At 48.8% G+C, this 27,301-nt stretch overlaps 2 protein-coding genes across 4 annotated transcripts in view; both read right to left on the bottom strand.

Moving 5' to 3' along the window:
- Positions 1 to 21,119, bottom strand: part of LOC106749234 — a 36,360-nt gene extending 15,241 nt beyond the window's left edge. The window contains exons 1-2 of one of the 2 annotated variants that reach the window (XM_014628484.1): positions 20,653 to 21,119; positions 4,385 to 6,245 (exon numbers count right to left, since the gene is read on the bottom strand). In XM_014628484.1, coding sequence (XP_014483970.1) covers positions 4,385 to 5,376 — 992 coding nt within the window. In that variant the 5' untranslated portion in view covers positions 5,377 to 6,245; positions 20,653 to 21,119. Of the gene's footprint in view, positions 1 to 4,384; positions 6,847 to 20,652 lie in introns of those variants that run through there. The other variant, XM_014628483.1, reaches the window with a different exon arrangement.
- Positions 21,120 to 21,941: 822 nt separating this feature from the next.
- LOC106749273 (ubiquilin-1) lies at positions 21,942 to 27,015 on the bottom strand. 2 transcript variants are annotated; one of them, XM_014628567.1, is made up of 7 exons: positions 26,268 to 26,991; positions 25,894 to 26,092; positions 24,984 to 25,272; positions 24,117 to 24,779; positions 23,912 to 24,044; positions 23,528 to 23,660; positions 21,942 to 23,428 (listed from the first exon to the last, which is right to left on the bottom strand). In XM_014628567.1, the coding sequence occupies exons 1-7, from the start codon at positions 26,370 to 26,372 to the stop codon at positions 23,352 to 23,354; spliced, it is 1,599 nt and encodes a 532-aa protein (XP_014484053.1). In that variant the 5' UTR covers positions 26,373 to 26,991; the 3' UTR covers positions 21,942 to 23,351. The 2 variants fall into 2 exon arrangements, with proteins under 2 accessions (XP_014484053.1, XP_014484054.1); XM_014628568.1 differs by lacking the exons at positions 21,942 to 23,428; positions 23,528 to 23,660 and adding an exon at positions 23,685 to 23,847 and having other exon boundaries at positions 26,268 to 27,015.
- Between the last annotated feature and the right edge of the window lie 286 nt (positions 27,016 to 27,301).

Here is a 27,301-nt window from a genome sequence, read left to right as displayed (position 1 = left end):
TATTAAGAAAGACGGCAAAAGTATATGTAGAACGTCTATATTTTACAAATTTAACGGCAACTCAGGGAGAAAGATGGCAGGTTTGGCACAGAAAATGAATTTTAAAATCTCTTGACTTTTCCACATTTTCAAGACGAGAGTGTTGAATTTTCTATGAATAATATGTAATTTTTAACTTTAACGTTTAGAAGCAAGGATTGCAGGAAAGATAACTCATTATTAGAAACAGCACAAATTTAAAAGTTTAATCACATAATATAATTCTGAGTACAAATTCAGGCCAATAGGCAGAAAATAAATGAATATTAGAAAAAAAGAATATAGTTAAGAGCATTTAAAGGAATTGTGAGCAAAGTTCCAAGTTTCAGGTTTTTTTATATCTTTTAATTTCCATGGTTTTTCCCGATTTCCCCCGGTTTCTTAAGTCTGCGACAACTCTGAATGACCATAGTGATCCATTTTAGACGATAGTGAATTTTTTAGTGACTCGTCAAGTGGCAAAAAATGACTCAAGTAACTAGATGGTACGCAGCTATGTAGGAGCATTTTGTTCGGTGAAACATTCATCGCGGAAAAACGGTTTCCTCGGGATGATAATTCCGATAAGGCAGTCAAGCTAAAAATACAGACGCTGTCTCTCCGCGAGAAGAGAACTCAATTAAAACAGGTTCCGTCCACGACAAACTATTCATGTCTCCGCAGCGAGCGTAAGTATTTTCGGAGTATTCGAGGAATTTCCTAGATGGCTGAGATCTCCTTTAAAAGTTTTGGGTTTTATGGCCGCTCCGCGCGCCACACGCAATCTCTCCCTAGATACCATCCAGAAGTAAAAACCTTGTAAGAGAGGCTGGCAAGTGGAGAAGGCCGAGGGTCGAGTGACTTGTCGATGATGGCAAAAGAGGATAAAATGGGAGGAAGCATCCGCTATCCGCGCGATAAGGTACACGAAACAAGAGAATGTCTGGGCCCGCGCAAGGAAACGCAGAGTCCGTTTCAAGGATTCTCGTGATTACAGCATACGTGTGCTCCAACCCCGTCTTGAAGGATTCGTGTGAAATTTCAGAGTCCGCTGCGAATTCGCTCATCCCCGACATACCGATTTCTCTCATCACGCAACATAATCACGAAGTGACAAGAAATATTTCAGTAAAATGTATCATACCATTTAGCATTTTTTAGCGACGTCAGTTCTGAATCTCTTTCTTAGCTCTACAGTGATCGCGCAGGTGATAGATGTTATTCATGCGCACTAAAATGCATTTTCCGAAAGGTACACGGAAAAAAGCGTTAGTTCAAATATATAAGATCCACTCGTCATCCACGCGACCACTTCAGGATTGAAAAAAAAAAAAAAAACGATTAAAATTCGCGGCGTTAAATATATCTCGACAAACTTGTGTAAAATTTAAGAATTCGCTGCGAAACGTCCACTCCCGACATATCGGTGCATTGAAAGATTTCGAGATTCGTCGGAGAGGAATATTTTTCCGGCACAGCAAATAGTCAGTCACTATTTTTTTTCCACGTAACGAATCTTCTTGCTGTCACCACGGTAAAGCCGGCAATTTGCCGCGCGAGCAAAACACCTTCCTTCGTGGTTTTCGCGTTGAAAAAGAAACAAGCAAGAGTCGCATGCTTCGCAGTCCGAAGTCTCGCATCTCTCACGCTCCTCGGCCTTCATCGCGAAATCCCATTCGGCAGCAGAAGCCCGCAGCAGGTACACCCGTGTAACACGGGGACCGCCCAATATCGTGCCCCGGAAAAAGAAGTCACGCTTCGTGAGGCACCCGGACGATCGCATCGCGCGTCTTTTAACGAGGGTAATTTCGGGGGAAGGAGGGCAGTGCGACATCACGATCTACGCACCTGCGTCTCGCTCCGATTCTACGCGGGTGTGCGTGCGTACGGTTGCGTGCAATTCGTGCGTGCGCGCACACACACACAGGCGAGCGACGTGAATTTTTGCGTTTCGCGCACGCTCGCCCCGTGAGAAGAAACGCCCGGTATAAGACACGCTGATATATCGTGTCTCGGAGCACCGATCCCTCCCCTCCCCCAACTTCGTGCTGGATACGAGATCCAGCGGTATATTCGAGTACGACGCGCACGGACGCATGCACGCATGGATGACTGGGAACGCGCATCCCATCGGGGCGCGCGAGGATGATCTTGATTGCGGACGTCGTAGGTGCGGCAACAGCGACGACGACGACGACGACGACGTGAGATCGCGCGAAAGAGAGAGAGGGAGGATGCTCTCTCGCCGAGGAAGCCGCGATCCGCGCAAATCGCTTCCTCCGATTCCGCGGGAAGAGCTCGAACGAGCGCCATGGTACCCTATTAGATATCCTACCACTACGCGAGAGTCTCATCGCTTCCTGTGTAATTATCTCTAGTCGCTCTTACGCGTATCGCGCGAGAGTTCGCAGACCGTTGAGAGGCTGAGGTTTGAGCTTCTTCTTCTTGCGAGAGATCGGTGCAAACCTCGTTTTTTTCCCCCCCGAGTGCTTAAGCAACCGGCACTTTGGCGCGCGCGCGTATGCAATTTAGACTCGGATTGATTGAATGCCGGACTTCTCTTGGACGTTGGAACACGTGTGTTTTTACGACGCTCCTCGAGTACGCGTCTCTCTTCTACGTTTCGCGGGAGCGCAGCGTGTTTATCGCGTCGCCGTGAAATTACCGCAGTCTTCGACGCGGCCTCGGAGACGCTCGTCGATAAACGAAGACGAAGCTCTCCAATTTAGAATCTGGACATCTCCAACTTGCTTATCCGAAGGAAACATCACTGTTGGCGCATCTCTCCTTTTGTCTTTCGATCTTGGCTTCAGCTCTTCAATGGCAATGCTCATTTTATGTGTCTGTGATGAGCACCCTTTATGTATAAAACATGTCTACTGACAAATCAGACGTCATTTTCGATCAGAAAGTCGGAGGTGTTCGGACTCTAACTTGAGGAGCCCTAAGCGGAGTAATCAAGGGGATATCGTCGCCTCGGCCCGTGTTCTCCGTCTCGTGCAAAGACACGCTGCTGTTTGCATAATTTTCGACGTTCCGGCCGAAAATAATGTCTCGGGCGGTAGAAAGGGCCCTCGGACATTTTTCTTTCCTCGCTGACCGTGCGGTTATTAGCCGCGATATCGGCGCTACTCGATACGCCGGGTCGAAACCCGCGTGAATCGTTTATGTTACGTGTCTCAGGTGGATCGGGATTATGAGAGAGCCCGATCCACACGGATGGAATTTCGCGAGCGAAATTTTCCGCGACGCGCCCGATAAAAACTTTAACGGATACGCCGTTCTTTAAGGGCCGTCGCACACCGGCACGAAAGTCAAGGCAGACCGTCGAAATTGATCTAAAAAGAGAAGAAGAGGTCAAATCTAATCTCAAGCTCTACAAAAGTGAAAATGTAAGAAACGAGACGAACAAATCAGTTTTTATCAACCTGTCGTAAATCATGAACAGATATCGGTAATAATCGCCGTTTAACAAAATGAAGGATCGTGAGGATCGTTGACTTTGTGACGGCGTTTTCCTTGAAAATGAATTCAGTTCGGAGAGTAAAGATTATTCTCACAGGTACGAATGATAGACAAAACCTAGTTAGTCTTATCGCATATAATATTGCATTACATGCGCGGTAAGTGTGAACCGGCCCTTAAACGGTTTCGTAACGTCGTGGCCCGCGCGCGAGTCCAGAGGTCACGTCGGCGGGGCCTTGTTGCGCGCCGACCGAATCGGCCGGAGATGCGCGGGGAATATCGCCTTCTTACCGCGTTAATTAATTGCGGATCTCAGTTCGCCGCGAGAGTCGCCCCCATTAGAGCTCAAAAATAATCGAACTGGATTCCAGCGTGTCAAAGCACACGCACAAGCGCATCGGCCCTGCCCCGTGTGCGTGCCTGCCCTTTTCATTTCGTTCATTAGTCATTGGCCGCCGTTCCGCGATAAGCCCGTCAACAGCCGGAATCTTCTTAAGACCCTATTAAGGTCTAAAGGTCTTTTATTGCACGGGCGTATCACTTTCGCGAGCGGCTCGCTTATTCCGCCGTGGAGAGAAACATCCTTTCGGGGAGTTGCGATAAAATCGAAAGAGGCTTCGCGGACTCGCATGCGCAGCTTTGCCCGCGATGCGATTAGAGAAATAATGTTAGAGTAAGAGATTTACCCGTGAAGTGTAATGAATTGCGATCCACACGAAGAAACAATATTTCGCTCGGACTGCAAATTTTACGCTGTCGCAGTTACTACATGGACGATAAAACGATATTTGAAAAGTATGAATTTGGTTTCCGACGCGGAAGGCAAGTTTTTCTTACAAATAGAATGATATTTGAAATGAAGACATCGCAGAAAGTAAACGGTGAAGTGGAGGTGACTTACCGGTGACCCTGGTACGACGTCTTGACGAGCTTCACGGCGAAGAGGAACTGTATGGCGCAGACCAGCAGGCAGCACAGGTTCAGCGACAGGGCGAGGGCGCAGAGCGCGAGCGTGACCTCGTACACGATCACGAACTCCTCCGGGCTGATGAGGCTGTTGGACGTGACCGTGAGCGGTGAGATCTTCAGCAGGAAGATGACCGAGAGCAGGGCCAACAGCAAAGACACCAGGCACAGCAGGCCGAGGCTCGTAAGTATCTCCTTCACTCCGGCCTCCTGGCTGCGATGATGATTGCGGGAGAGGGACGACGACCAAGAGGCGTTCAAGGGTATCACCGTCGGGCCACCGGCCACGGCAGGTGCGGTCGCAGGTGCGGGCGAAGGGGTGGTTTGACTCGGCAGCCGCGACAGCCTGGAGATGTCGAAACCGCCGTTCGCCTTCGGTCTGTCCTGATGCAACGTCGTCTGCGAGATCAGCGTGTGGCCCAGCTGACTCACCGACACGTTGTTGTTGTTATTATTATGATGATTGTTGTTATTGTTATTATTGCCACCGGCGATCGGGCTGACGCTGTTGACCGAGTGCTTGGAGGTGGACAGGGTCGACAGGTTGAGCGCGTGCGAGTGGTTCAACCGTTGCGACAGGTTGTTCACGCTCAATTGGGAGTGGTTGAGGGGGTGCCGGTGCGTCGACGACGGAGTCGTGGCCGATTGCGCGTTCGACGCCGCCGTTGACCTCTGCACCACGGAGTCGTAGACGTCGACGCCGTTGTTGCGATGTCCCCCGGCACCGCGTGTCGTCCCGCTGCTGCCGGTGTAGTGGTGGTGCGACTGCGGCTGCTGCTCCTGCTGCAGGGAGTTGTTGTTGTTGTGCAAGTGATGGTGATGATGGTGCCCGCCACCGTGCAACGAGCCCGAGCTCGTCTGATAGTCATTATGATGATGCCTGGAGCCCGTTGACGACGGCTGCCCCGTCAGGATGTGCTTCAGCATTACTCGACACGCTGCTGTCACGCGGGGTGAGGCCTCTTCTCTAGCGTCTGGACGCGCTGATGGCGCTCACACGGCGGCCTCGCGACGGAAGGGACTACCGAGTCGCGCCGAGTCCGTCGTGTCATAGCACCGCGACTCCTTCCTCAAGCTCGCCGCCGATCCGTCCGTATCGTCAGGCCAGAATTCGCGACACCTCTCCTCATCACGTCATCAAACGAAACTCGCCGCCGGGCTTCCGTGCAACTTCGAGCAGCGGTCCGGTCTCATCGTACCGAACAGCACATCACCTTTCACCCTTCTCTCGTGACACACTTGAAAAGAATCTCAAAATAGATATCACTCTCTTCGGATTCGTCGTCGAGCATCGAATACACCGTGCGGTCTTCCTCGAATCCGCGAAAAGGCACGTCATTCGTCGTGATGTCCCTTTCCCGGCCGTCAACCACCAACGCTACGTTGTTCCCGGGCTCAACGAATTGCTGCACACTAATTCCACCATGGCGACGGCGTCCACATGGAGCCGGCGGCTCACATATCGGACCGGTAACGCGGAACTATGCGCCGACGAGGCACGCCTTGGGACGGACGGAGCCGCTGGGAGCCGCTGCTACGTTGTGTGAGAGGCGCGTCGAACGATCTCAAGATCAAAGGCAGGAATGGTCTTCCGCGACATGATCGGCTCGCGTACCTCTCTGTTCCTCCTTCTCTGCCTTCTTAACGACGACAATGTGAACGGTCGTTCGTTGTGCGTGCGCGCGTGCGAGCGTTAAGGCGGTTGCAAGCTCGGCTTTCTACCACCGTCTCCTCCTCGCCGGGTGCGTGCGAGCTCGTCAGCCAGCATGGCTTCCGAGATGGTGCCGGCGGTGCCTCTGGAACAGGTCGGTGGAAATAATTAATGGACCGTTCGCCTCGCGTCGGAATAGGCCGGCCGTAAAAAAAAAGAAAAAAAAAACGAACGTTAGATACAAGCGGCGCGGAGACGGTCAAACGGGAAAACGGGCCGACTCCGCTCGGCTTTTCGCGCGCGCGCGGTTCGCCACGTGGCCGCAGTGTTCCTCGTTCCCGGGGGATATTTCTTCGCGTCGACGCTCACAAGATCGCATTTGAAACGCGCGAATGTGGCCTCCACGAGTTGGGCGAGGGAACGTGTTATTTCGAGCGGAACGTGTAAATAGTTTATCTCCGTTCGTAAGCGCTCGGCGCGATACGGTGCGATCCGCCGCGCGTTAACACGCTCGTGTCGCGCACGGAGAAAGGCGTGGAGAGCCTGGAGATTGCAGACACGGGGAAGATCCTCCGCGACGAATCCGATCAGATTGCGCGGGAACGCGCGACGCGCCGTTCTTGGATACCTCGCCGAGATACCACCGGGATCGTCGCTCAGGCAACACGATTGTTTTATCATTTCACAGCGAAAAACACTAATTATAAAGATAAAAACAACTGTGTATACGACGTTATAAAAAGAGGGAGAAGGATTTATTGCAGTTGAAAATGCAATACACCGAGAGAAAAGTACTTCAAAATTTATTTGTACGATATAAGGTTTATTTCACAAAGAAAAGTGTTGCAACTATCATTACAAAAAAAATTAATCTTACATACCACAAATTATTTGAAAGAAGTAACACTATGTTAGAAAAATATTAAGGAATCTTTGTTTCATGGGGCAATATTTAATATGTAATATGTAATGAAATGTTTGTTATTGAAAACAAAACATTTTCTCTAATATATATATATATATGTATATATATTACTGTTTTTTTCCATCAAACCACTTATTTTAGTGAAACAACATTTTCATTCAAACAAAATGATATTTGATATTAAATCATGTTGTTTATATTAAACGAGTCCAAGACAAACACGTATATTAAATCTAAAGAAACCTTTTTCCGTATACGAGATGCGTTGCGAAACTTGCTGAAAAAAAAAAAAAACGCGTTGCAATCTCTTTTTGCTGACGATAAAAATAAATACTCGAGTATTTTACGTTTATTATCGCGCTCGTTACTTATTTTTCAACATTACGCTGAAACCTCTCCGAGCTCAAGTTGCGAGCGAGCGGCGCGCCTTCTTGTTTATACGCTTAATCGCACGATTCAACCACGGGCTCGCAAAAGACGAGAAGAATCGGCGGGTCGCGTGTCGTGACCTCTCGTCGTAAGTGCGCGGCAGACCCGGGGGACGAAGCGTACCGGCGGGGTTAAAAGCCGCGTGGCCGAGGACGCGGCGGCGTAATTAGAAAGATCGCACGCGGTAGTTCGCGTAACACTTAGAGCGGGCAGACGATGACCTTTAGCGCGCTCGGCGAACACGCGCCCGTTCGCTCGCTCGCGGAAAAGTCGGCGCAGCTGCACCGTGCTGCGGCGCGTGTACGTATCTGATCGCGACGCGAAGAATCCCAAGACAAATTGCCGGCCGTGCGAGATAAGCGGAGTCGCGAGGGAAAACTGGGCGATCCGGTCGGCGTCTCGAATGCGAAACAATCGCGACGGACGAACTCCACGCGTCGTTGCGGCATTCAAATTCGCCTTTTTTCCACGGCTGAAGTTTATCCGCCGGAAGTTCACTGTTAAAGGATCCACTCGCGTTATGTGCGCTAACACACACATATGTCGATGATCACTCGATAAAAGGAAAACACAGCCTTAACGGGACAGGTGTCTTTGAATTAATATTATCTACTAATAGAGTAATGAATAATTAATCCATTAAAATGAAAATTACTTTCCCAGGATAATTAAAATTAATTTCCCATGATACTCCTTTCTGGGATAAAGGAGAATCTCCGAGAATCTCTCTCTCTCTTTCTCTATTAAGAATTTCCTTCAGGATCGTAAGATTTCTCGAAGATTATTAAATCGTCGAGTTTTGATAATTTTATATCGTTAATTACGCGTTACCACGACCGCCGTTATTAACAGCGGCAAGTTACGATGTTCGTGCGAGCGTCGTGTAATTAATTCGATTTTTGCATACGCCATCCCATCCCAGATGTATCGAGCCAGTGAAGACGACCCAACGGCGGTCGTCCTGCGAGCGAGGAGATCGCGACGATACTTCATTACCGTATGCTCGCATTATTATCACTTTCTATGACCGCGTACAAGCCTCTCTCTCCCGGGGGCTCGTTGTTCATACGTTTCCTCTCACTCGGCACGAGCGGGTCACGCGAGCTCGCGCATATCTGCGGCAAACACGCCTACCTGGCTTATCTAACGGAACGCATATAGGGTCACCCGAAACCCTCTCTCTACCTCTTCCATGGCGATCGTAAATCTGTTCTCGCGGATCTCGAGAGAGAATTCTCACTTAATTGCGACGCCGCGGTAAAAAGAGCTGCCGGGCCACGAGTGATCGGGTGGGAAACGCGATCGAACGAAGGATCCGCACTCGACTGGAATTTTAGGCCGCTATTCATAGTCAGGTCTTACATTTAAGATCGTCTTAAGTTCACCTTCAGATGCATTGTAGCCAATGAAACGATCTTTGCGGTATCTGAAGATGAATTTAATACGATCTTAAATGTAACGATGTATTGCCCATTAATGTCGTATCTTTTCAGTGGCGTATTAGAAGAGTCGTTCATCAATTTAATAGTTATCAAGCGAAATTCTCATATATAAGCAAGAATATTATAATTTTCTTAGAAGATTTGTAGTTTTAATTCAATTGAATTTATATTGATGCAATTATTACTTGCACTCGATTTAAGACTAAAAATCTTTTCAGGACATTACAATATTCTTGCTTATATAAGATATCTTCTTCGAGCACTTCGATCACTCGCCTTATTAATTATCGGCGCAGAGTCGCGTATCATTCCTGGCCTCGTCGGCTATCTATCATGCTTATTTAAGACTATTCTTTGTCTGTGTACACAATGCAGATTTTATCGAATTCTTATCAAATTCATTTCACCTTACGATCTCCTTTAAAGTGGAATAACTTTTGATCTGAATTACTGTGGAACTTTGAATGCCACTTTTAAACGCAATATAGATCAATTTGTATCTTTTTTTTATTATTCCGACTTGTAGGCAACACATCTTTAAACCTAAGTCCGTATTTTTGAATTAAAAAATCCGGTGTCCTCACAATATCGATTTTCGAGGTGCGACTACCGAGAAAAAACTGTCAACATAATTAAATGAACAATGGATACATGTTTTATCAAGCATGCCGCGAGCCACGAAGACATTACGGATCGATGAACTCGATTGCGATCGCGTCGCGACGCCTGCGTGTCGCTCGTGAAAAACGCGTTCCCGTCGGCCGCGTAGAAAAATATTTTCCTATCTAAATGACTGCTGGTTGTTATCTTGGCTTCTTCTTCGAGCACTTCGATCACTCGCCTCATTAATTATCGGCGCAGAGTCGCGCATCATTCCTGGCCTCGTCGGCTCGGAAGCGCGATCGATTCGCCCGCTCGTGTATCTCCCGCCGCGGTACCGTTACTTCCGTTTACAGCCTTCCCCCTCGCGACGCTCGACTTGCGTCGCGTTTCGGTCATTCGCGCCGATAAATCGACGTGATTTTCCAATCGAGAAATTTACGACCGCCGATCGTATTACCGGGAACCGTTGGCAATCGCGCATTTATTCGGCAGCGCTCTCTCGCACGAGGCTTTCCGCCAAACTCCCTCGCAGATATCAGGGGTAGTGTTTTTCTTCGAAGGCTTTCACATTCGAATTTCGAGTCTCCGAAGCTTCAAAACAATCGAAGATTAACAACCCTGGTAGATACCCGATCCTGAGAACCGAGAGCGGCAGCGACTCGAAGACCGTAAGGCGCGGATTATTATTGACGACAAAAATCGAACGAATCGAATGAACCGGCGGCGTTGTACGTATCAGAGGCTACAAGATTACCATCGTAACTTCGGACTCGCCGCGTCTCGAGTGATCACGATCAGGAGTTTCCGTCGTTATTGCGACCGCAACGACACGGACGAGTCGAAAACCGATCGATCGGGGGGAGCCCCCCTCCCTTGAATTCCGCCGTTCAGCTTACGGAAGCTGAGAGAGTCCGTGCGTGAACACCTAGTCCCGTAATAGAGTCTCTCGCCCTTCAGTATAAAATCCGCGTTATTCATCGTCCGTGAACCAATTACACGTTAAATGCGATCCTACGTGCATCTCGTCACGCTGCCATGCGCCCCGATCGAAGCCGATCTTCGCGGCGTAACACGATTCGATCCCGCAAATTCCTCCTCTCCTCCCGTTCTCTTCCTCTCTATCTCTCATTCTCTCTTTCTCCGGCGTTGCTGTTGCAGGATACATCGGATCGCGTGCTACGATCCAGAACCGCAAGATCGGCTATCGTGGGCCGCGGGCAGCTCTCTCTTTCTCCCTTGTTCTCTTTCTCTCTGTTGTCAATAGTCGGGCTTGACTCATAGAAACGGGTTCCGCTCGCATTCCGGACGTCCAGCTTGCCGCTCACGGCGGAAAGCGCATCGCCGCGATATTCGCGCTCGCTCGCTCGTAATGGACTCGCGTAATGAGTAGAATCGCGGTAAATAGGAGGAACGTAAAGTGTCCGCCGAGATGCTTGGCAATCCGCTGGGGATTTATCCCGCGCGAGTCCCGCAAAAGCGAACGCCAATAATCCCCCCCCCCCCCCNCCCCCCCCCGCGCCGTTCGATTCCACAGCTCGAGGAGAAGAGCGCGCGATTCTTGCCGGGCGTTCAATAAACTTCGATGCGATCGCTTTCAGCAGCGCGCGTCGACGCGTCGGGTATTCGAAACGCTCGTCGCAAAATACGTGTTTAACAACGACGCGAAACATTGATCGGGAAAAGCCGTTCTGTGAAATACGACGTAGCGTTCGCGAATGAAGAAGACACGCGCGTAATCATTGTCGTCACCATCGGGGGCATTGAAGTAATGAGCAAAGATCGCGTCGGGATCATCGGACAACAGCTGTCGGCGCCACGATTAACATCGACCTGAGGCGCTCGTACGCTCGGCGAATTAATGATCCGGCCGAGGAATCAAACGACAAGTCGATATAATCGACGCGGGGACGCTTATTGTTCGCGATTATAAAGTGAAAATGATGCATGGACTCCGCGAGCGCGTCGGGCTGTATTTAAGTTTTCTCGGGCCGTGATGCGCCGCGTTTACGGCCGCGTGATTTGCATGAAAACAGAGAGAAGCTCGCAGTTCGAGGAAGTCGCTTATTAGCGGCGACTACGATATTATCGGCACGCTGCCATTGACATCATTATCGTCGTTCTCATCGTTGCGCTCGCTCGCAGTGAGAATCCCGGCCCGGAATGACGTTCGCTTATGACGTTGCCGCGTCGTCGATTACTCCGCGGGTTCATTATCCCGCGCCATCGGTTACGGATTACTCTCTCAATTTGCAGCGTTTCAGCGCGCTCCGGGTAATCCGCGTCGAAGCGTATTCCGCTCCACGCTTCGTTTGATACATAGAAAAAACAAAAACACACGCTGTTGTGATCGCCGTTTTCGTCCGTGGACTTTCCGTCGTGAAACCGGGGTATATCATTCCCGCGTCCAACACCCACGACCGCCGCGAGATATTGTTTCAGCAGCGCTTACGAGACTCGAATGATCACGGGATTACGCGCGCGTGTGAGGTTTCCCCGGACGAAACGAGCGAAGTCCTACCGCGCCATCCGGGCGCTCTTATCCAATTTCGCGACCCCGTCGTCGTCGTCTCCCATTGCGGTCGCGGCTTCGTTTTCTTCCCCCGTTTGATTTCCCGTCGACGAGTTCACCTTCGAGTTTGCGGCCGACGACCGGCTTTCTCTCTCTTTCTTTCTTGCTGTTTCTCGCGCACACCGGAGCCGTCGTATTATCGCGTCCGGCGATCGATATTTACGAGATAAATAGATCCCTCAGAGGTGAATACGCGGCGTACTCCTATCCCACTTATCGCGAACTACCGTGTCGTGTGTGTGTGTGTATATGTGTGTAGCGCGTCGCGATTTATTCTACACCCGCAGATTATTTCCCGGCTTCTGTCATTGATTGGTTTGTATAATTCAAATTCGTTCCCGCGCATTCTCCCGACATCTGTTCGCGTTATGTCGATATTTACGAGGTAAATTGATAAGCTCGAGGGCGAATATTCGCGCACTCCTACCCCATTTATCGCGCCCTTCCACTACTACCGCGCGCGGCCGCTGCCCCGATACAATCGCGATTTATTCAATCCGCTGATTATTATTATTATTTCTCCCGAACGCCATTTGCGAATTAGTCCGCGCGGTATAAATCGTTCTAACGTTTCAATTCGATGCCAATTAAGATCCTCGACTGTCCGTAAGTCGACGGCAAGCGTATCTACCCGTTTTGTACNATATATATATATAATTTCGTATCCTATTGTTTAAATTTTTCGGAGCAAAATCCCACTCAAAACCAGAGAAAATTTAAGCGAAAATATCGCCACCCGAAACCTCGCCAAAGCAAATATCTAACTCAAACTTAGGATGAATTCTTAATACACAGAGAAAAAAATTTCTTTGGAATTAATAAAATTTCTTTAATCGAAGCAAATTCAATTGAAAACAGTCGTCTAGAAGCGTCCAGAGCGAAGAATTCACTCTTATAAGTCGTGCGAATTCGACTCGATTGTCATTTCAAGTGAAGTTTTACCCAAAGAAATTCAAAGCGGAGAAATCACTCTACAAGTCATGCGACTCGGCTGTCACCTCGGCTGAAGTTTTACTCGAAGAAATTTCAAAAGTCTTCACAGTCTTACTACGTTTAATGAGTAAATTAACATCCAAGGGAAATTTTCGGAATCATCTACATTCGTCGACAACTTCGAGAGTACAACTTCGAACGCGTGGAAATGAACTCTTCGAGCACGGAATGCATTTCCACGTGGCTGTGTGCGAACGCGAGGCTCGCGGAGTCGCGTTAATGATCCCCGCCGTAGCCGCATAGCAGTGTGATTTCCCGGAAGATGCATCGCTATAACGTTACGGCACGAAGGCGATCCGCGGGGCGACGTCGTGTCTGATATTTACGATCGGAGAACCGATGGAATCCGGCCTTTACGGACAGGTTACCTTTCGGAACACCTAATGACGATGTATCTCGTGCGAGCCGAAAGCGCTCAGCTTAGCGACGTGCGAGGGAATTTCGTCTCGACGGGTCACCGCGCCAGTAACGTCTCATCTTCTCCCGGAGATTTATCACCGTTGTCCTCTAAGGGTGGTCGCTCGCCCATTTAAGCTGAATTATCGCGAGATCCTAAGGGTGGCTCGCCTATTTTGACCGAATTATCGTGGAAAAGGGCTCCTTTCAAGGGACCGGCCGTCGAAGAGGCGTTTTCTCAGGACGAAGATACGGACGCGCCGGCTTAGCATGTATTACCTTCTGGGGATTTCTAACAATGTATCGCTTTCGTATATCGTGCGTCCGTTCTACAGGTTTCCACTCTGCTCATTTGTAACGACGAATTCCTCGGCGAGGTCAGAATGTGGAACTTTCGGCGCGAAAAGTGGTTGCCACAAACCGTGGGACGCTGCTTCGAGTCGCGATGATTCCAACGGCGCGTGTACATTTTATACCCACGATTCGCTCAACACCGCGGGTGAACCGACGTAGCAGCAGGAGCAGAAGCTCACGGCCATTTCCGTTTCCACGTAACGGGCGGTCGGGGCAAATGGGGGGATTATCCACCCGGCTAGATCCGCGGCAAGGTCAATGATTTTCCGAGCGGACCGATGAACTTGCGCCTCGCGCCGGTGTACGTACGTAAGTAAGTACGAAGAGCGCGCGGTCCGGTCATGGAGTCGGGCCCCGACACGGCTGCGAGAGGGCAAGAGAGAGAGACAGAGGGTGCTGAGGAGAGAAGAAGAGAGAGAAAGAGAGAGGCGGCAAGGTCGTTGCCTAGATAACAGTTGCAAGGTACAGTTGGTTCGCATGCCTGCAACTCCGAAGGGGAGGAGAGAGGCAGAGAGAAAGGGCGAAGCGTAGAAGGGATCGATGTGGCGAGGGAAGAGAGGCCTCTCATGGACCATGAAGAAGAACGTTCGAGTAACGAGCACGATGGAGCCCTATAAGGGTCCAACGGAACGTGAGAGAAAGAGAGAAGGGGGCTGAGATGGTTATGCTATCGGCGTGATATCTCTCCTTTTTTCTTCCGTTGGGCCGCTGCTACGGTTAGGGGAACAACGCGCGAGAGCGTAGTGATGTAAGAGAGACGTACCTACGCTACATGAGGCCCCTCTTCTTCTTCTTCCTTCTTTTTCCGCCTCTCTTCCCCCTTCTCCACAATATCGCCCGGCCGTAAGTTCGAGCTTCTTCCCCCCTCATCCCTTTACCTACCATACTCTCTCTCTCTCTCTCTTGTAGCCTTCCGCCCTGCGCGTTCGAACCCCTCTCTCGCTCTCTTCGCGTCCCGAAGCGACCCGATAGAGAGTGGGGCCTTACACACACCCGACCGACCCGGGGCTCGCTGAATTTAACGTGGCAGGTGCCTGCTGAATGGATGCAGTCAGGGCCTACACCCTCCTCCCTCCCGCTCTCACGCCCCTCTCGCTTGCCCGTTCTGCCCTTCGTACCGATGCCGCGCCGTTTCTCCGTCTCCTTGACTTTCTCTGTCTTGTGCCTGTCTATGGCCGGCGCTCTCCTCTTCGGGGCCCGATGATGGCCGCGAGATCGCTCTCGCTTGCTTTATGGCACAAGAAACGCAACAAGCGGCGCTCTCAATCATTTACGGAACGTCACTCCGCGATGACGAGTCCCCCCTCTTTCTTTCTCTCTTTACGCCGACCGACGATGTCTGCTTTTGCTCTATCCGCCGGTTTCGCGGAATCGTCAGGAGGAGCCCGGGTTCGCTGCTACCTGCCGTCGTGAGAGACGCTCTCGAGAAAACAGGTGGAGAGGAGACTCCGCCGAGGAATTTCGGCGCGCAAGGCCGCGGCTTAGAAATTAGCGGCCGTCGCTTCAACTACTCTATCACAGGTGGGGAACCCGTTCTTCTCCCCGCGTTCGTACCGCGACACCGGGCGTTGACGAACAATTTGGTTAACCGCGATCGTAGAGCCGAGACGTCCGTATGGATCTATCGCGCAACTTTGTGAGAGGGATCACGCTGGAAGATTGTGGGTCCCCGCTCTCGAACAATGCGGTCGCTTCGGGAGATGAGAAAGTACCGAGAGAGATGGGTAGATAGAGGAGAGAGTGAGCGAGAGAGATCGAGGAGGAGAGCTCCGGCCCGAGGGGGAAGGTGAAGAGCGACCGCGGAGGAAGAATTGTGGGAAAGGAGAGAAAATTGCAAAACGACACGCCGCGCGACCGCACACGCCGAGGGGATAATTCCACGGTGCGGCTTAAAGCCGCGCAATTTGGCCTCACGCCAGCGTTTAAAACGCGTTACGGCGAGCAAATACTCCTGCGGCTGTCGTGAAAAAATTGCGGCGAGCGCGGAATTCACCCGGCGAATTCCGATAAACACAAAATAACGATGTATGTACAACGAGGAGCGAATGCCGGTCCCGCGGGGGAATTAGGAAGCGTTTAAAAGCGGACTTGCCCATTTGTATCCTAGACCGGAGGAGAGAATTCTTATGGTAAAACGTCGAAGCGACACCGTTAGCCGATGTGACTCTACGAATCTTCGTGTTACACGTGAAAGATACAGGCCCAGATTCTGAACTCTCTTACATCGATAAAAGTGCCTTAAATGTGGCTTCTCAGCCACTCAGGTGGTTCCTAAGCCACTTTTATCGATAAAAGAGAGTTCAAAATACGGACTATAGTTCTTATCTATTTCTATCCGCGAAGCTCGGGACAAGTAGAGATAAATAGAAGATTTATTCTTTTTTCCATCGCTCACAACGCGAAAATACAATCGATACTTTCGATCTCGCGATTTCTGATTTTTATAGTGACATCGAAAATTTTCAGTCGTATTATTTGTGCATCATGACTGTTGATAATTTGATGAATCGGCAACGATTCTCCAAAATAGCCGTCATGATGCACAAATATTCGAAAGTAATACGTCTATATTTGAAATTTTCAATGTTATTATACCTAGGGAATGGGACAGCATTAATGGAGGCTGCTGTACACTACGGAGATCCGCAAAAAGAGAGTCTACAAACAAACACACACACACAACGCGTGTTCAACGTATGCTCAAAAAAATTTCTCATACTCTCGATTTCTCACATTATTGACCAATGTTTATCTACAAATTGTCCACAACACGGCAGTTACAGCGCTTCGCGTGTTTATTCGTTCGAGGCAAATTTGCATTCGTCTATTTATCTTTATTTTTGGCTCTCTTTCTCTCTCTTCTTCTGTCTCCCTCGATACCACTCTCGACAAAGACTTCTTCGGGCCTCACATAAAGCGTCGCTTGTAATTGTCAGCATTACACGCGATTCTTGTCCCTCCTTTCACGCACATACGCACGCACGCACGCAGGCAGGCACGCAATTCTGCTTGCGAAGTGTTAATATGTGATTTACACGGGAAGATAGAATTATTGCCGTCGCCGCGACCGCCGTCGATACCGCCAGTCAAGAGAGAGAGAAAGAGAGAAAGAAGGAAACAGGTCGTTGCGGTCAACGCGTGAATACGATGCCACACGCTGCCACTTTGCGGGCAAATCACGAGAGAATGAGAAAGACGGTGTGGCGTTCCGGAGGAGGAAGAAAGACGACGATGACGCGGACGAACACGACGACAGTGGATATTAAAGCCAAAACGGCGAGTCTCGGATTTCCGAGGTAATAAAAAGAAAAGCCGAGAGCGCCCGCAAATCGGATCGCGATAAAACAGGATACGAGTGTCTCCCTGTCGCAGGATATCGTCGTCGAGTGACTGACGGAGTTTAGGGACGAAATATCGTGTTACGGCGGAGGGATCGGTGGGAGAGCCGAGTTTGTCGAAGTCGAGTTATCTGTGAACTATCTGCGAAGGTAAACTACCCGACGACGAGCTCCTCCGACTTCTGTCTTTCGCGAATGCGCCTGTTTGCTTGATAACGCCGTACCTGCTTGCACACCGACGGAACCGCGCCTGTCCCGAGATTACACGCGATTTTAAGGGAACCTTATCGTCAGTACGGACGTTAACGACAATTCTCGTCTCTCTCTTTTTCTTTCCCCGACTTGACATCCGCGAGAGCAGGCCGCTCGTCGGTCTAACGAAGAGACGTACGACCGTAAACCCGTCCGTGTGCTTTAGGCCTCTTAATAGCCCGACCTTGAGCCAGAACTAAGGAGTGCCTTTGCCACGGCGCAACCTTCGTTGCGTTAATACACCTTCGTCATCGAGGCCGGGCCGATTCGCGCGATTCGTTCGTCTAGGATCGGACGCGTTAAGAGGAATTTAACCGCGAGGAATCCGCGGAATGCCCGAGACCGTCGGACAACGTAACTTTTGCCTTGAAATCGATTTTACGAGGATGGTACGCGCCGGGGCTCGTCGGTGCACCGGCAAGAAAGAGCGGCTCGAAGAAGACGCACGCGTGTGGTGACGCGCGTAATATCGTCCCACGGTACCATTCGTTTCTAGGATAAAAGGGCATACGACGCACCGTACGTTTATCTAACCGATCGTCACGACGGAGACACGCGCGTGCTCGTTCGCTCGATCGGAAAAAATAGGTCGAGCCATCGGCTGCTGCCGCGTGGTTGTACGAACGAAACACCAGAAACGACGCGAACTTCTTACGGCGATGACGTAAGGCCACGGGCTAATCTCGTGCGTGACCCGGTTTGCCGCGCTTTTTCGTAAACCGTGGGACGTTATCTGTTTTGATGTCGGTTCGGGGTTCATAGATCGCGATGTTCTCGCCGTGCTTTTCGCTATGGCGTTGCGAATTTAAACGGTGAACTTGATTGACTATGAACTAATGTTGTCAATTTAAATTACCCGACTCTTTCAGTATAGGATCGCGGCAATTACTGAAATACTCGGGTATTCGGGTAGTCGAAATTGACAGCACTCCGAACGACTGGCTCGACTGAATGACATCGACAATTCAAATCGTATCATAATGACTGGAAATATTTATACGTTTCACGTTATCGACGCCTCGCGATATTCAGATAACTCTTTGTTCTTTTGTTAGCCTGCCGCTCTTCACAGTGTCTCTCGGCGGGAAAGAAGCAGAGATAATTTCGGCGCGCCTTTTAATAATTTGCGGAGAAACTTATGTAATTATCGACTACTCTCGAGTACGGCTACGGCGTTATGCATACGTAAAAAGTGAGCTACGTTAAAATCGCGGGACGAACGTCGTAGAATCGGAGTCATCCCCGCGCGATCTAAAACGAATCAGCCTGATAATGAGTAATCTTCGATTGGCGCCTTCTCGAACTAGGCCATCGATTTTAATCGACCTCACTTTCACTGCACGCGAAGCTGATGTAAACCGCGGAAACCGTATTCGAGTGGTGGTTTTCAATTTCGACGATTAATGCAACCATCTATGTGTTCACATTATAATTTTGAAGTTTCAGAAAAAAGCCGTTTTTCTCTTCACTTTTTCCGCGGATTTCTGTCAAGGATTTTACAAGGGTACGAAAATTGGTTTAAAAAAAATCCATGTGTGTTCGGTGAAAACCTGCCGCATTAATTTTTTTACAGTAAAGAAGTTAAGAAACATATATATATAAGAGACCACAAAAGTCCGCGGAAAAATGGGGGAAAACGGATCTTTAAAACTGTAATCACATACGTACAGAACGTACGCGTCGGAATGCCCTTTGTCAAATTTTCTCAATCACATACTGCGCGCACGTACGTGCGTGAGCACGTTTCCGACGTGAAAATCATTCCACCTCGGCTGCGCCCACGTAAATGCACGCGCCACACTGACAAAAGACGCGTGTCACACGTTCGCGCGCGCGCGCTAACGGAACATTTTTATCACCTCCCGCGCGGATGAGCGGCATTTTCGACACGTGATTTCTTTCAAATTTGCTCGCTCGCCCATTCGCTAGCTTGACGCCTAACGTATCTATCGATCGTATTCTGTATCGAGCGAAAACTCATACATTATTAACCTAGCGCGGTCGGGTAGAGATATTCATCTTTTTTTTTTATTTTGCATCTAACCTATGAAATCTCACCGTGCGCGAAACAGGTTATGTTGCTGTGTGGTGCATACGAATATTAGTAGCGCACTGAATGAAATGAAGATTCATCAGAATTATTCAACATAAATTCTCATATAGGAGCAAACAATATATATACTTCAGATAGATATATTTCGGTATATTGTCCGCATCGTGACTAGCATAAATAGGTTAAGATGCGTCCTGGTGCCATGAAAATTGCGGCAATATCGCGGCGATATTTCGATGCCATAAATATTGCTGCTTATTTTGCTCGAAAGAGAACGCAATTAATTTAGAATTACAGTAGTAATAAGATGTCAATACTTTGATTAAAATTATGGCATAGTAAATGAGTATTTCTTAAAACAAGCATATTTTAAATATGTTGTGCTGTTGTAATGGCATCACAACGCATATATTAAGTATTTGCATATTATGTGTTCAGCATTTCTGTCTACCTCGATATGTACCTCTCTCCTTTCAGCACGCGCGCGCAATTGTAATTCACTAAAAAAACTTACATTGTCAGCGCTTGTCGTTCATTCACTTACGGCGTATCCTGTCGGTGCGAGTTACAGACAATTCGGAGAAAAAAATGGCGGCGTAAGAAATTCAAACATGTCCGAGACACGATCGTGCGGGTACGTACGAGCGAGATCAACGATTGTTTGTGCTTCTCAACCGTTGCGATGTTTCGCCACGGAGGTCACTGACAACATTGAGAAAAGAAAATCCGTTCTGGTTGATCATGGGAATGCCGTGATGGATCGAGTAAAAATCGCTCCGCGATCAACTGAACTTGTTCGAAGTTCCCTTCGACAAGGACAACGAGTCTCTCGCGCCGACTTGATAAATGCGGCAAGCATTAACAAATTGCGGCCGAAATGAGCATTACATACCCGTAAAGCCCATTTTCGCGCGCCTACCGCAGGGAAATCTGGGCCTATCGAAATTATACCGGTTTCAGTACCCGACCGAGAGGAGGCTCGAGAATGCGAGAAAGAGAGTGAGAGAGAGAGAAATTTCCGCGCAACCGACGCTCCGCGTCTAACCGTCGCGATTTGGCGAAAGGAATCGGAAAGAGCGCTCTTTCGAGCCGAGGTGGAACACTCGGAGCAGACGGAAAAGGAGAGGCAGCGAAAGGGCCCGCTCTCGAGGTCCATCCCTGGTCGGGTAAGCGAAAACCGGGCAGGCTGCTAACTCACCTCGTGCCACATTCCGCTGGGCTGCCGACGTTTTCGACGACGACGACGATGGCGACGACGCCGGCGATCAACGGTAGATCACGTTCTTTCCCCACGTGAATCCTCTCGCGGAAGAAGCGGGCCCACTCGTTTCTTCTCTTTCCCTTAGCGAGACACCTGCACCGCGCGGGAGCTACCCCGCGACACTCGCGCACGCCGCTTTTCAAATTTTCAAACCTACCACACCACGTACACACATACACACACGCAGTTCGTACGCACGTAGGATGCGCGTACGCACGCACGTGAGAGATGCCCGAACCGACTAACCAACCAGCCAGTCAACGAAGCTGCCCGCATACCCGCGCGCGCAGACTCGCCAACGAGTTTCTCACGGCGGCGAAACGTCAACCGACACCGAGCGGCAGCTGCTGCGCCTCGAGACCCGGCGTTTATCGCACCGTACCGCTGTGCACGCGCGCTCACGAACCGAACCGGCCGAGCGACCGATACGAACTGACTGACTGACTGGCCCGGCTCGACGGTGGGGGCCGCCGGGCGAACCGCGCTATAGTCGCGTATCCGCGGAATTCCAAAGTATCGACGGACTTACGGAGTAAAAGCTTCGTGTGAAATCAATTGTCGAGAAATTATTCGTAATCGCTCCTCCGAAGTTATCGTCTCACGCGTTAACCCCGAATCACTCTCTCGGCGGAAGAGAACGTTGGTTTGAGAAAAGTAAGCACGATGTGAAATTAGTGTGCAAAATGGTCAAGTTAATACTGTGTGCTTTATATCGTACTTTGACAGAGATCCGAATATATTTTCTCGGTCCCTTTCCCGAACTTTTATTGAAATGATTTTTTTCAGACGTCGAGTGCCGTGAGGTGTCATCGGTACTGTGATGTTACCGCGTTAAGTTGCGTATAAAATATAATTAATTGCATCCACAAAATAGGCCAGTAGAGAGCCAATGAAACAAAGTAGGAATTATATTGATTTATATACCGCAGCTTCGGCGAGATTGAATCATCAGTTAGACGTTTGTACGATCAATGTAAATCGGCGTGGCACTCGACGTGTTGATTGCAAATCTACGATTGTGTATTCAATAAATTCCCAAGCAGCAAGATAATGTCAAATGACGTTTTGTTAACTTGATAACAACGTCTTTAACGTCAGATAAAATGTCATTAAAACGTCATTTAACATCATCTTGTTACTCAGGTTATAATCGCAGAGAAAGCGATCCAAAGTAAAGTTCGCGCCGATATGCTGAAAGATCCGTTTGACGGTAGTCGATCGATGGATATGAATCAACCGTAACTTTATTTTGTAATATAATCGCTTTTACAGCAGAATGTCTCATCCAGTGAAGTATACTGAATATACATAAAAGATAATATAATGCGCATGGATACTTATGTAATCGTACATCAATCAAAAATATTAAAATCATAGCTGCTTCCCTCCGAAAAAAGATAATTTACAACATACATCTTCTTTTTTTTCCTTTTATCTTTACGCTTTAGAGCTAACCGACAATTAGGTGTTCCTTTGAGTTCACGCACTTCCGCGCGTCAAGTCGATCCATACCACGCGCGCATTCCTCTATAAACAATCTATGCCGTATGTTTCTCAATGATCACGCTACAAATTTCTAGATTTGTATTACAAGACATATATATATATATATATATATATATACATATATATATTTATTTATATATATGTATAACGCTTAATAATAATAGTTTTACGCTACGATCAAATTAAACGAACAAAGAGACGGTGCACGCTAATATGCAATTCAAAGAAAGCAGTTGTCGCCTCATACGTTTGGTATCTATAAAACTCACATGGAAAACGTATTATGGTACGGATCGTCGAGTCATGCCCTCTGAGTATACGCACAAATCTCGCTAATATATATATCCAACACACATATATATATATACTTCCAAAGTTCTCGTTTACACATGAGGAAACGATCGAGAAATCCGTGCCGAAGCATTACACTCATCCCCTGCTGTTTTCTCTTTGTTTATTCGGAACGTATACAAACAACATATCTCGCTACGAACGGCTACATACAAATATATCGGGACAGTCGAAAGCAAAAGAATGACCGAGCACTGCGAATGACTTTCGATCGGCCGACGAAGCCGAGAAGCGAGCTCCTTTAATAGCGGCAATCTAGATTTTCCATGCAGGTTTCCGTTTGTGTTTCTATAAGAAAGATTACAAGGACATACGCCGTAAAGAACTGTCGTGAACATGATCGTGTCGCAGCGACTATCGCGGGGCTGCTTTATAAAGAAATTTACACAGAAAATTGACATCAACAGAGCTACTTAGCTTTAGAGCACATCGAATAGAATACGGGACAGACGAACCGAGATTCGAAGAAGTGAACAATATCGGAACGTAGTTCAATATCTACGCCGTATTTCCCTAACGTCTAAAACACAGACAAATCGGAAATTCAAATGCAAAAAGAAGATGCGAATTTTGAACGTGGTCGGTAGCGTATTGCGTCAAGACTGAGAAACGGGTAGAACGAGGGGGGTATAATTTTCGTAATTCTTTTTTTCTTCTCCGCGCGCGCGCGCGCGCGCGACAGCCAGTTACCTCAGATATCTCTCACCGCGTCTGTCGTACGAGGTAAATAAGGAGAAAATTAAAGATAATAATGGAATAACGGTATTGCTGATTGGTGGTTAGCTCATAGACACTTGCCCATTGGAGAGTAGTCTCTCAACGGCGGCATTTATGTCTCCGAATGTGGCGATTAACGCTGAAAGGCAAGAAGAAGAGACATTTAGAAACCGAAATATATTTGCAAACATCGTGTAGTAGTGCGAAGAGAAACAAAAAGGAATATCGAAGCTCTAACCTTGTAAATTAGCATCTCTATTAAGAAAACCCATAGCCGTAAGTTGCTCTAGCTGTGCTCTATAACGCTCCTCTGGTGGAGGTACAGGTTGGCCGTCGACTTCTACACCTTGATTTAATGCCATCGCGGAGACCTAGCGTAACATAAATAAAATATGATTTGGTATACAAGTCCGTCCGACGTTACGCCAAGAATATCGATAAAGTACTCAACGTTCTAGGACTTTTAAATTCCAAAGGGAATTTTCTTCGGGGGACTTTAAGGACTCTCCTAGCCTACTTATATGTATTTTAGGCGATTGCAATTCAAGCTCTGCACCACTGTGAGATACCGTTATGCAATTAGATTGTACAGATTTCTCGAGATCAGACGAGAGATTCTTACCATACGCGCCATGAATTGGGAGAACGCGTCCTGCTGGTTGGTGTCCGACGGTTGGCTGGTCGGCACACTGGGGCTCGTGCTGCCGGCGGTGTTGGGCGTCGTGGCCACGGGCGGCGGGACCGTCAGGCCCATGCTGAAACACGCGCATATTTAGTCGCGTGAAATTCGGCAAATCGCTCGACGTAATGAGAACGAGAGAATTTACTTTTCCACGAGATCAGGGGCGACGGTGCGTAGCTGCTCCATACCCTGCTGTATCTGCATAATGGCGGCCAGTGCGTCCGGATTGGTAACGACACTCTGTATCTGAGGATTCTGCATCTGTTGTATGAAAGCGGGCATCATGGCACGCATCTGTTCCTGCATCTGCGGATTGCCACGCAGGAACGGACTCGCAGCGATCACACGGTTCGCCATCGCCGGATCGGCTGCCATCGCCTCCAGCATGGATCGTGTATAGGGAGCGTTCAACATGTTGCGCATCAGCTGTGGATTCTCCATCATCTGGGCGGTGAGGCTCTGCATGCCCGGTGAATCCAGCAAGCCTCTACCCTGACTCGGTTGACCTGCGCTGCTGTTGGAGTCACCCTGACTCGGATTCCACGGATTCGGCAGAGGGTCCCGGTTCTCTTGGCCCTGCTGCGGATTCTGTGTGTCCTGGTTGGACGAGTTGCTGTTCTCCACCAGAGCGGAGAAGGGATTGCGACCGTTCGTCGCGGCCGCCAACATCGGTTCCTGGATATCGCGATACATGCGGCGCAGTGCGCTGTAACCGCCCGGTATGCTCTCCAAATTGGACAGAGCTCGATCGTGCGTCCGCATTAGTTCCTGCAGCATCGACGGATTACGCGCCAGCTCCATTGTTTGACTGAAAAGAAAATGTAATGTTGCACAATATCGAGCGGAACGAACCGATTAAGATAGTAGAACACGACGGCAAGCGGAGAGACAAGGAAAATATCGAGCGAAAATGCGAACGGATAAGCGTAAGACGCGACTCGACTATTGTATTTAGATTAGCTCTACTTATAACTGGATTTCGATTTCGATTCAGTGGCGTATCGATAATTACCGTAACAGCTCAGGGTTGTTCAGCATATGACTGATTTCAGGATTTCGTTGCATCAACTCCTGCATCTGGGGATTGGCGGTGACCAAATTACGCATGTTTTCCGGATCGTTCATTAAATTCTGCACCAGTGGATTGTCGAGTACTTGGCGCATCGTTTCCGGATTCGATAACAATTCTCGTTGCATCCGTTGCTGCAAATCTATGAAATTAGCGGATCCCAAGCCAAGATACTCCAATCCCATCAATCCACCTAAGCTACCCAGGCCAAATGGACTGGCGTTTACGTCAGCTGCAATTAATAAACATTTGCAGGTGAGTATCCATAATATCATTGTAAATGCTTATCCATCGGATATGGAGAAGTACATATGCTTGTAAAATGCAAATTTGAGGAGAATGAAAATATGCAACACAGTGGTGATTTAAAAGCATCAATAAGAATGCTAATTAACTAAAGTGCAAGAGGTCAAGGTATATATTTTTATGAAGCAGGTAACAGTACTGATACACTTGGGTGGGTCTTGTGGTCACAAATTGTATACAAATTTTGTTTTGCATGAGCCATCTTTAACAGCGAATTATTTGATTCACTGTTGGATCGGTACAAATATACAAATTTAAGGAATTTTTTTTTGTAATAAAAAAAATATCAAAATTCAAATTTAAGATTTTTATATATGCCAATAAAATTGTACAATGCTTCGTTATCAGTTATATTAGGATTTCATTAGCATATATCAATCCTATAGAGCCCGTTTTTATATTTGTATTTGCCAAGATTTCCAAATACTTGTGGGCAGACTCATTTAATATGTATCGTAATTTGGCGATTCTGCCACAACCCTAAGCGTTCAGAACAATATCTAAATTTCACAATATTGAACATTAACATTAAACATTTCACTCATACCTTGGGGTCTCGAAGTTGAAGTGGACTCCTGATTGGACGTGGCAGCGGAGCGCGGCGCCTTGATCACCAGATGCACAGCCAGGCCGTCCTTGATGTTGTGCGTGCTGAGTGTCTCGTGATCCTTCATAATTTTACCGGCAAATATCAGGCACAGCTGATCGGCCTGAGCATTGAACTTCTTCGAGACCACCTCCTTAAACTGCCGGCGCGCCGGGACGGGGGAGGAAGGAAAACAAATAAATTAGAAAGGCCGAACTGACGCGTTTTCGTTTGACAGCTGACGGTTGGCGATGCGCCAAACGTAGCGACGATACGGAGTAGCGAACGGCGCCGGTAAAGACAACGCCGCTCGTTGTCATCGTTATTATACTCACGTCCTTTATCGTCGCGTCTTCCTCGATCTCAACGGTCTGCTTCTCCTTCGGCGTCTTCACGTTGATGGTGATCTTCTTCGGACCACCCTCTTGGCGTTCTGCCATCTTGGATCGGTAGATGACTCGTTACTTTCGACGCTCGCGCGATCCTCGCACGCTCGCTCGCTCACTCGCTGTCTCTTTCTCTCTCTCTCTCTCTCTGTCTCTACCTCCCCCCTCTCTCTCTCTTTCTCGTTCTCTTTCTCGCCGCCTCTCCTTTTCTTATTCACCGTGGTCGCACTCGACCGCGGTATTGCGTGTTATCGTGTAAAAACTACGACACAGTCGCGGTACTACCGACGGCGGCACTCCCTCGCACAATTCGAACGTTCGAATGCAGCACTACGTTAGACTCTCCTTCACCAAGGGCCTCGGCTCGCGGAACTAGAGAGACTGTGCGGCGGACGTATGACGGTGACCAACATGCACGCTGCTCGACGTTTCAGGCTCGGCCATCACGATAACTGCGCCGCGAGAGATCGCGTGATATTTATTCACGCTTGCCGCGGACTACCGGACCGATTGCAGGAGCGCGATGCGGGAACCACGACCGTTCCTCCGTCGACACGTAAACCAACGACGACACACAGGCAAACACGACGACTAACTGCCGCTAGGTTATGTCACGCTGCCACTACCGCAACGCAAAAGCACTGTCGCGCGTGCGCGTTCGCTTCCGCCGGAATAATGTCGCGCGCACACACACACACGTACGTACGTGCCCGCCGCCGATACGCGACACCCACGTATGGACGAACGCGCGACCGGGCATAGTCCGGAAAATAAGGTGCTGAGAAATTAATGGATACCTTAGTCATGAATTCCTCCGGACGAATTTAGAGCGGGATCTATCCACGCGGCCAGAAATTTTCTATTTTTGCGTGACAAACCGAAGAACTCGGCGTATCGGCGTCCGGGTGTTACAAATCGAAAATTTCGACGTTAACGCTCCCCTCGGTCGACTTGGAATATTTTGTATAATAATTGGTTTGCTT

This window comes from Dinoponera quadriceps, unplaced genomic scaffold (genome assembly GCF_001313825.1).
Source record: "Dinoponera quadriceps isolate SergipeBrazil2010 unplaced genomic scaffold, ASM131382v1 scaffold2952, whole genome shotgun sequence".
Classification (NCBI taxonomy): Eukaryota; Metazoa; Arthropoda; class Insecta; order Hymenoptera; family Formicidae; genus Dinoponera; species Dinoponera quadriceps.
This window is presented reverse-complemented; position numbering and strand designations above follow the sequence as displayed.

Excerpts from the sequence above, each read along its gene's own strand:
- LOC106749273 (XM_014628567.1), bottom strand. The coding sequence starts at position 26,372 with ATGGCAGAACGCCAAGAGGGTGGTCCGAAGAAGATCACCATCAACGTG. Across the intron at positions 26,093-26,267 it reads AAGACGCGACGATAAAGGAC|TTTAAGGAGGTGGTCTCGAA; the intron begins GTGAGTATAATA and ends GCGCGCCGGCAG. Across the intron at positions 23,661-23,911 it reads CCCAATTCATGGCGCGTATG|GTCTCCGCGATGGCATTAAA; the intron begins GTAAGAATCTCT and ends ATGTTACGCTAG.